Genomic DNA, 13,696 nt, shown 5'->3' with positions numbered 1-13,696 from the left:
TGAAGTAGGACATCAGATGGAGTGGAATTGCCTGCAGACTCTGCTGTTGCTAAACCTGTGATTGTTTTATTGTCCAGGCAAGAGTTAGGTTTGTTTCAGTGAGTGCTAATTTCCTATGTGAAAAGGTATGATCAAAAGGGATCTCTCACACTTTTTTTTTTCATCTGTGGGCTGGAATGATTCAGTTTTGTCTCATAAAAGGTTTCTCTTCAGCTCTCTGGATTGCATACAGAACACACACCTGACAGGATGCTAGCACTGTGATTTTTGCGTTGGATAATATTAAGATTTAATGCCATTTTATTTTCTAAATGCAAGTAGAGGCTCTGCATTGTTGCTGCTATCAAGTTCTGAATTTTCAGATTCCCCATATGGATGTAACTTCAGGGGTTTGATTGACTTTCAAGCACTTATCACAATAGATAGCCCGTGACAATAAATCTCATTCCATTTTTGGGAGCAAAACTGGTCTATTTTTGTGAATTATTGGAATTGGACTGGAAAAGCAGCTCTAACATAAGCAAATGTTTCCATTTGTCGCTGTGCCTGCCATGGATGTATTTAATGGATATTTACAACTCACCTAAGTTTCCTAAGTATTGTATGTTTTTGACCATGCATTGAGTAGTCATTCTATAAAGTTACTTCACAGAACTGCCTAGTGAACTGTGCATGTTGATGTGCTTTCACTTTTAATGTATGAATTACTTGTCTTGTTCATGTCAATACAGCCTCAGCATCCGCGTGGGGGAACACCAACGTTCCCAGATTCACAGATATTTTTCCCAACCGTTCATGAACGGCCGGTGTCTTTCTCGCCACCACCTGTCTGCCCGCCGAAGGTGGCAGTTGCTCAGCGGCGCAAGAGCACTTCATTTTTGGAAGCCCAAACTTGCCACTTCCAGCCATTGCTGAAGACTGGCCAGAGTTTAGTTCCACCTGGTGGTAGCCCCACAAATTGGACACCAGAGGCATTCGTTATGCTGGGCACAGCAGCTCAGAGAGTCAGTGGAGAGCCTCTGCATGTGCAAGTTAATCCTGTATTTGAGCCAGCTCCTGTACACAGTGACTATAGATCTGGACCAACTCCTCCAGAGGATGCTCACTACAGAATGCATCCAGAAGCTGTATATTTGGTGGGCATGCACTATCCATCACAGGTATCGGAGCAGTATGATCAAGTAGCTTATAACTCTCATGCGACTGAACAACATTTGAAGCAGGTCTCTGAGTCAAACCATGGGCAAGGTGGTCCTCCACAAAGCTCTGTGTTCGACTTTCAATCGGGGCAAACATACCTGGCAAGACATGTTCAGAACCTGAGGCTGGATTCTGGGATGGGTCCCCTTTCTCCATTATCCAGTGTTTCTGCTCCTCTGAGTGTAGATCCTGCTCAGATGACGTTCCACCAGGTATTTGTTCCGCACTCTGCCCCGGCTGTGCTCTCTCACAGTGGTGATGGCAGAGCGAGCTGTGTCTTTGAGTTCCATGTGCACACACCGACTTCTGCTCCAGCAGAAGGGGCAGTTTTACCCCAGCGGGTCTACAGAAGTCGCCGGGGCTCTATGGAGACCAGTCAAGAGGAATCCACTCAAGGCATAGGGTCGCATGGTCGGCTTCAGCCTGTGACAGAGGAGCAGTATAACTATCTCGGTCCTGAGTTAGCAGGTCCCAGAGGGGGCTCTGCCAGGCGCAGCTGGCCGGAAGGAAGCCCAGAATACTCCAGTGATTCCTCACAGCTGACTTCCTCTGACACTGGCGATTTCCAGTCTCCTCCCCCTACAGGGGGGTCATCTTCTGCTTTTGGTTCAGACTTCTCATTGCCCATTGTTCAGCTGCCTCAGAAGGTATTGCAAGAGTCGCAGCTCTTCATCTGCTTCCCCCAGGGAGCCTCGACTCAGCAGGCCTTGTCCACCTCGCTTTCATCAGGACCACCTGCACTCTATCCTCAGGTTACAGGAGCAAACCCTTCCAGAATTTTTCTACTCTTTATAAGCCATACCTTGCACTTAAAAGGGAGCCTTGCTCTTAGACTTGTTCCATGTGGTTTGAAATATTAGCATTCATGGGGGTGTCTTTCCACCAAGTCAGTAGTATACTAGGTTCTCTTGAACTTACCGGGTTGCAATGAAATAATGAGGCATCAGCAACCACTTGGTCTGTGTTCAGCTTCGGCTGAAATATTGGTAGGGCTTTTGTGCTAAGGGTAACAAATGGTCAGTGTTCCTCCTGGGACTAGTTGTTCTTTTGGCAAGAGATAGCTGGAGTACCAAATTGGCTTTTAAACAATGAGTTTAATGAAATGTATCTTCTCCACAGTTTGAATCAGCAAGTGATAGTAAAACTTGCTTTGTATTTTTGTTCCTGCTCCTTAGCCATTTAATGAGAACATGTTATTTGAAGTTGAACTCTTGTATGAATAATGTTTCATTAGACCACAACAAGGTTAATTTGGTGACTGTCCAAAATGCACGAGCTTTTTCTAGGCTTGGGGGAAGAAAGTGGGAAGAGAGGAACGGAAGGAGCTATAGTATGTATGTGTACATGGATTTGGAAATGTACTTGCAGGATCATTAAAAACTAAAAAAGCTGAGTGGTAAATTAGTGGCACAAACAACTGTTGCTAATAGGTATTGCTTCCTTTTAAGCCTAGAATATGGTGTCCTTTTTAAAAAGCAAAATTTGAGGCCTGAAGCTTAGTTTGGAGGTACATGTTTTATCAGCATATATGGTATTTGCACTTGCAATAGTCAGTAACGCATTTGTACACTGTGACTGTGAGGTGTCTGTCTATATACATTGTGTCTGCACTTGTAGCCTGAAACTTTTCATAAGATAATTTTTTTGTGAAAAGAGAGGATTTACTTTAAGTAGACTTCTCTTATTCCTTCTGTTCTTGGAATTAGGGGCACTCTGACATTTTAGTTACTGGAGTATTAGCAACTTTGGGATTTGTGTGAAGGAACTAGAGGAGAATCTTTTTGCTTTTTGTGGTAAGATCAAGAACTAAGTATTTAAGGCTTTCTGTATGGGATAATAAAGGTGTTTTATTAAAGCTGAAACAGCTTTAATTACTAATCTAATAGTAATTTCTATGCTGTAGGAGAACTTGTGGAGTGAAGTTGCTATGCAAGAAGTTTGAAAATTACTTGGGGATTGTTTCTCCATAAACCACCTTTGTTAGACTTCACGAGGTGATTTCTGATGGATGTCAAATACATCTGGAAAACACATTAAGTGATCGTGATTATTTTACAGAATATAAGTTCTGGGATCTTTTATCTAATTCACTAAGAGATCAAAATTTGAAGCACAAACTTGAGTCAATGTGAACAGATGTTACAGCAGTGGGATATAGCACACATTTAGATCCTAGCCAATAAAGGCCTTAAGCTTCTAAAACAGCAAAGAAAAAAATAGTTCTTTTCATTGGCAGTCTGCTTTCCCCAAAGTTTCTATAATTAAAAAAGTATATAATTTTAATAAACTTGTTCCTAATAAGCTTCTACAAGCTGAATGATCACGGCATTAAGGAATTTTAGTAGAACTTTCTGATATGATACATATGCACCAGATACGTTTCTTACAAAGGTAGTTCACCAAAGTGGTGCATGTTCAGGGAGCTCATCTGGAGGTCTTTGTCAGTTGTCTCCCAGGATCTGATAAAGAAGTATAGTGGTCACAAAAATAATAATGAAATTCCTGGGATCTGATAAAAAATGTCAGCCACAAAAACAATAATGAAAATCCATTCCATTTCCCTCTACATCTTCCACATTCATTTGTATGCCACTCATCCATTTTTTTCATTGCTTATTCATTCAAAAATTCTGTCTTAGCTAGAACGTGGACCCCCAGATTCTTCAATATCCAATTCTTGGTAGCCTTTGAATGGTAGCGAGTCTGGAAATGATTTCTAGCTTGTATTTTGACATGCCTCTCAAGGGGAACTCATAACATGGACGTGTACTGAGTACTTTGTTATTCGTCTAGAATTCTGTATATCTTTGATTTTTTTTTTTTGTAACAGATAGTTTTATTTCCTTCTAGCCTCCTTCTATCTCCCCACCTAACTGTGTTTAGAACACATGTAAAGGTAAAACTTAATGCCTGTATTTCCAGTTACCATACCAAGGCATCCTGCTCTTAAAGCATCATCAGTGGAAGAAGCAGCTGGTAGGCTGATCTGTCTCGTGTTGAGGGGCATGTGGGTTGCAAAGACTTTCTGTATTTGTTGTTTTGGAAGACTTAAAATGGAGTTCGGTGCTTTTCCAGACTGCTCTGTTTTGTTCTGGTTGTCCTAGTGGAATTTGCCTAAAAGGACTGGTTGTCCAAAAGGACAGCTAGAAACCTGTTCCAATCAGATCATTCCAGGCAGAAATGATTTTAACTGCCTGCTGCAGAAACCATAGGGTTTGTAAAGCTGATCCTGTCTTTTTTTTTTCTCCTCCAGACACAGGTGCAAGGCCAGTCAGCCTCAAGTAGTGCATCGGTGCCATCCCAGCCTACCCAACACACTCAGCAGGTAAGATCACAGTCCCTAAACCCAGGACTAAAATACTTCTAGTGTAGGATTTTGATGACTCAGTGAGAGCAGCTGACTACCTCTGTCCCTCCTTCAACCCATAGTTTTGGACAAAAGCGAAGGAATCTTCTGGTTCTCACCCAGTCTAACATGCTATGAGATAAGTCTCAGAAAGTCAATGAAGTTAATTTTTAGAATCATGTTAATGCTTGTTTTCATGTGTCTGTCTTCCCCAACTTGCACCTGAGCTTGCAATGGAGGTCCCATTCAAGAGGAGGCATGTCAGGATTTGCAAGTTAGACTGTCTAAACAGGCAGACTTCATTCTCATCATTTCTTCTAACTGGAAACACTATCTTCTGCAACATCTTCTGCTCTGAACTGCTTTTTCTTCCTTTATAGAATTTTCATTCTTGTTTTCACAGGTGAAGTAATTCTGTAGCAAGATTTGGTGCTGATAATGGAGTTGTATTAGTAATGCTGATAAGTAATTGCTAAAGCTTAATTGACTCAGCATATTCAGAAGAACCAGTGATGTCCCTTATGAGGGAGTAAAAAGTAGAATTTAGATGGGATATGCTTTAAAAACTTCTGTGGGGGGGAAAAATAACTTCTGCCTCTTTTTCCTACTACAGAATGCACAGCAGCCAGCCTCTTCCCAACAGCCTGGACAGTACCAGCTGCAGCAGCCATCAGTTTCTGCTGGTGCCACTCCCACACAAACTGTCTCTCAAACTCAAACTTCACAGATTATGCCAATGCCTCAGGCAGCAGCTGGGTCACAGGTAAACAAAACTCTTCTTTCTAGCAGAAGATTTTTTTTTTCTTCTTCACAGCTGACAAATTCAATATGCTGCTACTTTCACTTTCGTCATCTTTTCTAATGGTTCCAAAACATTCATCCAGTTAATAATATTCTTAGTGTACTACAACTGTCAATTTTTTTGGAAAATGTGTTGGAAACCCTTTCTTTCACACATGGCAGTTGTGAGTAATTTGAGGGAGGGATAGCACTTCAATGCACAAAGATCTTTAAATTGTCAAAAATATCATGAGGCATATTGATGAATGGTGTATTATGAATGGATTTTCAGGAACTTGTCATTTCTCTGCTTCCCATCAATGTCTATCTTCTGCACCATTATGTGTGTAAAACATGTTCACTTATTTAGGTAGTGAACCATAAGGACTGCCTTCTCCACTCTGTCATCTTTCTTATTCAGCTCTTCTCCTTTACTCCCTGGTCAAGAAGCTTCTGTTACTGAGTATTACTTCATTTTGGCTCATATCTCTATCTTGAACATGTGAGCCTTGATTTTTGTTTTTAAAATTGTTGTTTTGTTGCTTGTTCATCTAAACTGCCTTTCTAGTTGCATCGTTCACTGGCTTTAATTGACATATCCCCTGCCATTCTCTGAATGCTGGCACAGTGGCTTTTCGTTCTCTGTTGCTTTAGTCCCCATACCCAAAGCTGACAGTTTTGTTGAAAGATTTGCACTTCTTTCCTGTAAGAAGGCAGGCTTGGCTCTGGGGACAGTGTTGAGGGGAATTTGATTCTGTTTATGCACAAGTCGGTGCTTCAGGATATTCGAATGTTGCTCTTCCACCCTCCATGGGTGTCTGTTTCAAGAGCCTGTTAAGTTCTTCAGGGGAAGCGTTGCGAAGTGAGGACCTTTTGGAACTCCAGCCAACTTCCCAGCCACTCTGCCAACTGTGCTCCCCACCCACTTTAACAGAGTGCTGTAACTTGAATAATTCTTTCTTTGACTAATGCATAAAAATTCTGCTTTCTGCAACCCTGCTTTAAAAAAAAAAAAATCTATCTCTATTTTCTTTACCTCCCCAGCTTCCTGTTTCCCAACCAGTGTCGATCATCCAAGGCGAGCCTCAATTACCTGTTGCAGCACCTTCTCTCCCTCAGCCTTCAGTTGCCCCATCAGTCCCCATTGGCTCTCATTTTCTACCCATGGGACAGCCCTTGCCAGCTTCCATGGTTCCCCAGTTCTCAGTCTCTCAGTTGCCCGTAGCAGCTCCTCATGTGTCGGTGGCTCAGCCAGGTTTCCAGTCACTGCCCATTTCAATGGCAGCTGGCATGAATCAGCCATTGCTCACACTGGCAACGTCTGCTGCGGCAACCGCTGTCCCTGTGGGATCAACCGTTGTCCCTAGCCAGCTTCCCACACTGATGCAGCCTGTGGCTCAGTTGCCCAGCCAGGTTCTCCCGCAGCTCCTGCAGCCGGCTGTCCAGTCCGTGGGATTGCCAGTCAGCATTGGACAAGCTGCTGAAGCTTCACTTCCTGCTGGAGATGCTCTTTACCAGGTATTGTTGCAAGCCAGCAGAGCTCTTCCCCACATTTTTACCTGTTCCTCTAAGGTACCAGATCTGAACTATGTGCCCTGGCCAACTCACTTCTCATAAGAGAGCCATTAAGCCACGAAGATTAATTCTGTTGTGTGGTAAAGGACCATTTTAAGGACAGGATAAAAAAGTCCTTGGACACCCTGGTGTTTTGATTTTTTCATATTTGGTAATGGAATTTGTCTAAAATGACAGAATCGTAGTGCAGGACTTTGGTCAACCACTGTGTGAAAGAGGACAGCTATATATCCAAGAGATTTGTCAACTTGGGGAAAAAAAAATCCCCAAAATTTTGATTTTAAAAATGGGGGAGTGTGCGTTGGAAAGAAAATCAATGGCAGCATATTCAGCAATGTCAGTGTTTCATTCCAAGTCTGGGAAGGGGGAGGTAGGGAGGGGAGGACACAGACTTTCTAGAAATGTCAGATGGCATGGATCTTGAACATGATGTAAGTACCTGATGCTAGTCATGAAATGCTAGACTGTTGGGCACAGACTGCTTCAGCTACTTTGTGCAATCGCTGTAAAAATGGCAATCTGAATAGTGACAAAAATAGTGACTCAGCATATGATTGTTCTTCTAGAACAAAAATTGTGTAGCTGTAGAAATATCTGCACTGGGATTATAAGGAGAACAGAAACAGTGTGTAGGAATGTTCCTTGGTTCCTGGGTCAGCTCATCACATCAGGACAGGAAGAACACAAGAGTGTTTTTGCTATTAGTCTGAAGAATCAGCAGCAGTTGCATAATATCTTCTGAGCAGTAGTTGTTCAGCCTGAGAATTCTTCAAACTCATTTCAAGTCTCAGGTCTTAAAATATTAAGCCAAATAGGCAACTGCAAGAGTTGGGAGGTGAAGATTGTTTTGCCTAAGACTTGGAACTTTGAGTGGGAATTTGCTTGTTCAAGCATGGTGACTTGCAAGCTGAGCTTTGGCTACGTGAGCGGTTTGCTCTGCTTCTCTGGGAAGATAGTCTTTGGGAGTGCTTGAACGGAAGGTTGGAACAAGCCCCTGAAACTGATACTTTTCTTACTGTCACTTCCTATTTAGCGTTGATGTTCACTAACTTGACTCCTTCATTTCTGTTACAGGGCTTCCCATCTCGGCTGCCACCTCAATACCCAGGCGACTCGAATGTTGCACCTTCCTCTGCTGTGGCCTCTGTTAGCATTCCTTCTGCCGTACTGTCCCCTCCCTTACCCACAGATGCAATGGCTCAGTCGGGCTATCTTGCTCCTGTTGTGCAGCCGTATGTGGAACAGAACGTTTTAGTTCCCATGGGCGGCCTAGGAGGACAGGTTCAGGTGCCCCAGCCTTCAGTGAGTTTAGCACAACAGGCCTCGTCTGCCTCCTCGCAGCAGGCAGTTTTGGAGGTAAATATGTTGAATATAATGTGACAATACATTTAGGGTGTTTGAATTATGCAACAGTGTATGTGTGTGTGGAACTAATCCCATCCATGCTTGTTTTCAGTTGGAAATTAATATTTCGAATGACCTTTTTCTTACAGCAGAATGTCATGCCAATGTGGGGACCTTGTTGCCACTGGCTGTTCTGTTGGGAAGTGAGTGCATCCTGCAGGCAAAAACCTGTTAACACTTCACTTCTTGCTAGTACTGTAGGATATTTTTGCCATATCAAAGACAAATTGCAACTGATAGCCTTTGAGAATCTGTCGTTATGCCTATTCCCTTGTTCTTGCTAGGGAGAATTTGAATTGTCTGTCTTCTGCATTGGCTTACCTTTTGCACATTCTGTTAGTAAGACTGTGGCTGCATGGCAAACTGTAGTGACACATAGCAGTAGAAAGGATGGCTGATCTCCTTTCCCCACCCCTCCCCCGATGATGATTTGCTTCACGGCCGTTTGCTCTAGAATCTTTTGTGAATTAGAGCTGTCTAGATGCCAGCTGTTTGAAGTTCTAGAAAGGTTGTGCTTTTAGCTTTACAACTGATTTGGGAGGAAACATTGAAGACTACTGGGTTACTTAGAAAGGAATGGTATTCTTTGGGGGAGTTTCTTGATGTAGGTTTCTATCCATAGGGTACTCAGGGAGTCTCACAGACTGCTCCTTCAGAGACTCTTCCAGCAACACAGCCTGCTCAGTCTACCCCTTTGGCTTCCTCTATGGATAGGTAAGCATTGTTTTCACCAAACTGAATTTCAATTTCATGTGTTAGATTATTCTTCCTTGGGTGATCTTTAGGTATCTTTTTGCACCAGGGATTTTTTTTTTTTCACTGAAGGTGTTCTTGAGGATGTGAGGAAATAAGCCTATTTTTCCTCTAGGAAGTTTATGAGGGGTGGAGTAAGCTTTGATTTACAGCAGGGTCTGGAGAGAGTAAATAGGATTGTGTATAGTGATTTAACTTCTGATCCTTTTTTCATTTGTCATGTCAAATGGATCATAAGGGATGTTCTTCTGTCCTTTTGGCACTTGAACAGAATTTAAGCTCCAAATAGCTTGAAAACCTGTTCAGAAGATGCATTTGTACAACTCGGCTTGTGAGGGATATGTAGCTAAATAATTACTATTAGGGTTGCTTGACTAGCAATTCTAAGTGTTGACAGGACTCTTCTCCCCTACTCTGTGATTAACAGACATCTACTGCTATCCAGAAGAGAATACCATCTGGTAGGGTAGTGTATTGTTGCAGTTATGGAGAGCATGGGTACTAACGTAAAGTTGCCTTTTTTTTTTAGTGCGCATTCTGATGTTGCTTCAGGATTGAGCGATGGCAATGAGAATGTTCCAGCTTCTAGCGGAAGGCATGAAGGGAGGACTACTAAACGTCATATGCGGAGGTCTGTCCGTAGTCGCTCTCGCCATGAGAAGACTGCTAGGCCAAAACTGAGAATTCTAAATGTGAGTATTTTCTATTTTAGTGACAGTTTGGTAGTGATGATGCCTTTTTTGAGCTTCAAAAAATTTCTTTTCCTTTGAGGAATGTCTCTTTTGTGGTCTTGTTCTGTGCCCCCTCCACCCCCGCCAAGCACACAGGCTATCCAGTGTATCTCTTCTGCTTCTGGAGTCAGCGTTCTAAACGTCATCTACTAAGAACTTTTTGGAGCGTTGGATATGGCAAAATTGGCTTGCTTAGCCACCAGTGATTCCACAGACTATTCCAGAATATTTGATGTATCCTCAGAAAAAATGATGCTGTACACGGCACCATTTATTAGACTAGAAAGAGAGAATGTGTTTGTTTTAGACCAGTACCGTTGGTTTGTCTCTGTGAGCTTTAAAGCACAAGTCTTAAATTCTCATGCTTTTTGTTTGAACTGTTGTTTTCTTTGCTTTAGGTTTCAAATAAAGGCGATCGGGTAGTGGAATGCCAGCTAGAGACACACAATCGGAAAATGGTTACTTTCAAATTTGATTTGGATGGTGACAACCCTGAGGAAATAGCTTCAATTATGGTAAGATACATTTTAGAGATGAAGAGTTGAATCCATTCTTAATCACAGTAGTAATATAAGCAGTCTTATTCTCTCATTTGTGTTTCAGAATTGCTCTTCCTTGTAGCATGGCCTGTGCTCACCTTACTGGTATGCAAGCACAACTAGAAACTCAGGGCACACAGTGGTATACCAAATTGACAGTTAATACTGCATGCTCAGTTCACCTGAAAATTTGCATCAGTTTTTACCTTAGAATTGTTGTTTTATCAAGTAAATCTGCTTTTGTTTTTTTGCAATCTGATTTTTTGAAAAACTGCAAACAACTTTCTGAAAGTGCCAGGTTAAACAAATTCTGTTTGCTTTTCTAAGAGCAAACATTGCTACATCTTTAAAACTTATGCTTAAGCTTTGAATTTTTTGCCGTTGTTCTCAACTGAAATGGCAAGATTCTGCCCTTAAAGGAAGGAATGGGAATCACTTTCTGGTTTCTGAAAGTCAGTAATGACTGATGCTGCTTTTGACTTTCTCAAAGGAGAAAAACCTCTCCATTCAATGTATAATGGTCAAGCATAGAAAAGAACTTGCCCTGTAGAGAGACGTTTAAATGTGATTACTGTGTAGCATGGAATAGAATCTCCCTCCCCCTTGCCCCTTTTTTTTTAAACTTAAACTCTTATTCTTGGGCCGGTACAATCTGAATGAAACTGAGATTGTTTTAGTGTTACTGAAGCAAGGGGGGATGACAAAGCAGTATCTTCTGCCAGCTTTTGTGCACCTGTGCAGCATTCATCTTTTAGCTTAGAGAGGTGGCAGAATAATAGATGGTGTGTGCTGGATTCATACCTGTCAAAAGGAACCAAATTAGTGACACGGGAGAAATGATCTCTTTGCCACTAATGGCTTTTTTCTCTGAGAAAGAGGAAGAAGTTGGTTCTTGGCTATGTGTATGTATGGGCGGTGTAAAAAAAAAAAGTCAATAACATGAAGTCAAGTGCTCAGAAATATGGAGAGAATACACAGATGTCTGTCTCTGCCTCATACCTAAAGTGATCCTATGGAGAAATAAGAGTATGGTTGACTTTAAAAAAAACAAACAAAACCAAAACCAATGCGCCCCCCCCCCCCCCCCCCCCCCACCACCACCCAAAAACACACCCAACAAACGCAGAGATACTGTGACTGACAGCTTTACTTCTGTTTCATAGACTGTCTCTGAGAGTTTTACCATGCATTATTTCAGGAGACAGAATTTTCTCATGGGTCAGACCAAACTAGGAATGTCTTTCTAAATGCCAAGTGTACTTGTTTAAGCTTGTTTCCTCCAACACAAGCAGTAGAATGTATTTTTATAAAGCAGTGTAATGTACTGAAACTAAATAGGCTGAGCAATCTTCCTCTCCCTGTATTGGGAACATAATTAATACTTGCATTTACATACTACAGCCAGACTTTGAGTTAGCAATGCACAACCTGCATAGAGTAGAAGTTCTATATGGCATGGAAAGAAAGAAGCACAGAACTCATCTTGCAATACAGAATTTTCAAATTTTTTTTATATTATCGTTTCCTTTAAATGTGGCTCTTGCTGCAGTTTCTCTTATCTGATGTAATGTACATTAAGATAAGGCTGCTAATTTTAAACTTCACTGTGCTAAGCAAAGATTGAGGTGACCGTTTGATGAAGTGAGATTGAGTGTTGTTCCACAGCAAAGAGTAATCCAGGGCAAATACTTTTGTGCTGGAGATAATTTTAGAAACAATTGTTTTTCTCTAAGGTGTCACCATCTTTATCTTGTGAATAAAGGCAATGAAGGGAGGACAAACAGTAACACCAAAAGTAAATTATGGTTATTCAATATATTGTTTTGAAATAATTTGTGGAAAATTACTGTTGCTTTCTTTTTACAGGTGCAGAATGAGTTTATTTTAGCAACAGAGAGAGACTCATTCGTAGAACAGGTACGAGAGATTATTGAGAAAGCAGATGAAATGCTAAGTGAGGATGTAAGTGTGGAGCCAGAAGGTGATCAGGGTTTGGAGAGTATGCGGACAAAAGATGATGGCTTCTTTCCAGGGTCACAGGTATGTAAAGGACAGATTGTCTTAGCTATTTGTTTTTTCCATTTTGGGTGGTATGGTTTTGTGAGTAGAGCTAGCTAGAAACTGAAACTTTCTTTTGTGAGAAATATCAAAGCTTAATAACGAAATGAAAAGACAGAGAAAGCTTCTTATCAGAGTGAGAGCCGAAAATTCGTTTAGAAAGCTACATAACATAGACCTCTTGCTTTTTGACGTGTTCTAACACTTCTGAAGCTGCTGAATCTCCTAACAGTCCACTAAACAGACAATCTTAAATGCTGAGGCTTCTTGCATTTGAGGTTATTGTGAGGTAGGGCACTAAAACTCCCAGCCCTGTGCTGCTCTCTAAACACTGAGAGCCTTGTCTCAGGCCCTCTACCCAGTGAGCTACACTAAGAGATTGGATGGCTCGGTTAGGAAACACAGGTTTTGAAACTGGTTGCTGGGAATAAGAAGGGGTGACACTTCCTGAATCTCTACCTTATTTCCACCCAGAACTAGTTTGAAACATCCATTTATCTGCGGGATGTTTAAGGAAATTAGTTGGACTGCCTGTTAACAAGAGAGTGTTTAGATCAATTTGTTATATTGGCGGTCACTAAGCTGAGAAGCTCTAAAAGCACTGTAGCTGACACTTATCTGGGCAGAATTCCACTAGTTTGGTAATGGTGCTTGGGTCCAAGGTACTGCTTACCTTAAATGCCCACATTTCAGTAAGCTAGCATTTTAAGAACTATCTTGTGGGTTTCTGTTTCAGAATAGAACTTTAAATTTTATCTTACTTTACAGAAATTAGAGTTCAAACAGCCAGATCCTACATCTTCCATGCCACAAAGAATAGGTAAGTCTTTTGTGATTTTTTTTTTCAACAGTTACCTTTTTCTGTTTCAGCGGATGGGTGCAGCCAAGTTTTTATTTTGTATGATGGAGTGCACATTCCATATTGCAGGTTAGGTATTTAGTTACAGCCATGTGTCACTAAACATCTAACTTCTTTCTGTTTAGGGGTTCCTCCTAGCTCCTTTACCCAGGTTGTGCATTCTGCAGGAAGACGGTTTATTGTCAGCCCTGTCCCTGAGAGTCGCTTAAAAGAACAGGGCTTTTTCACATCTGCTGTTCCTGGAGGAAAAGAAGCTCCGGATGTGGGTAAGTCATCTAAACTCTTAAAATCTGATGGCTAAGACACGTTCATCAAAGCTGTGAAGTTAGTTAACTAAACTGTTCTTAAAGACCTCCTAAAGTACTTGGGGAAGTAAGGAACTCTCTGTGCAGATAAGAATTTGGGTGATACTATGCAGGATTCTTGGGGGGGGGGGGGGGGGGGGGGGGTG

The 13,696-nt window shown here is 41.7% G+C and overlaps 1 protein-coding gene across 1 annotated transcript in view; it reads left to right on the top strand.

The window, feature by feature from the left end:
- WNK1 (WNK lysine deficient protein kinase 1) overlaps window positions 1–13,696 on the top strand; it is a 107,691-nt gene that overhangs the window by 68,601 nt on the left and 25,394 nt on the right. Inside the window, 11 exon segments of the mRNA XM_009332893.1 lie at window positions 732–1,160; window positions 4,454–4,525; window positions 5,160–5,309; window positions 6,371–6,844; window positions 7,976–8,257; window positions 8,928–9,019; window positions 9,588–9,750; window positions 10,188–10,304; window positions 12,195–12,368; window positions 13,155–13,206; window positions 13,371–13,511. Coding sequence (XP_009331168.1) covers window positions 732–1,160; window positions 4,454–4,525; window positions 5,160–5,309; window positions 6,371–6,844; window positions 7,976–8,257; window positions 8,928–9,019; window positions 9,588–9,750; window positions 10,188–10,304; window positions 12,195–12,368; window positions 13,155–13,206; window positions 13,371–13,511 — 2,146 coding nt within the window.

Source organism: Pygoscelis adeliae, unplaced genomic scaffold, assembly GCF_000699105.1.
Source record: "Pygoscelis adeliae isolate BGI_AS28 unplaced genomic scaffold, ASM69910v1 Scaffold38, whole genome shotgun sequence".
NCBI classification, from domain to species: Eukaryota; Metazoa; Chordata; class Aves; order Sphenisciformes; family Spheniscidae; genus Pygoscelis; species Pygoscelis adeliae.
Note: the sequence above shows the minus strand (reverse complement) of the source record. Positions and strands in the feature narration are given on the sequence as shown.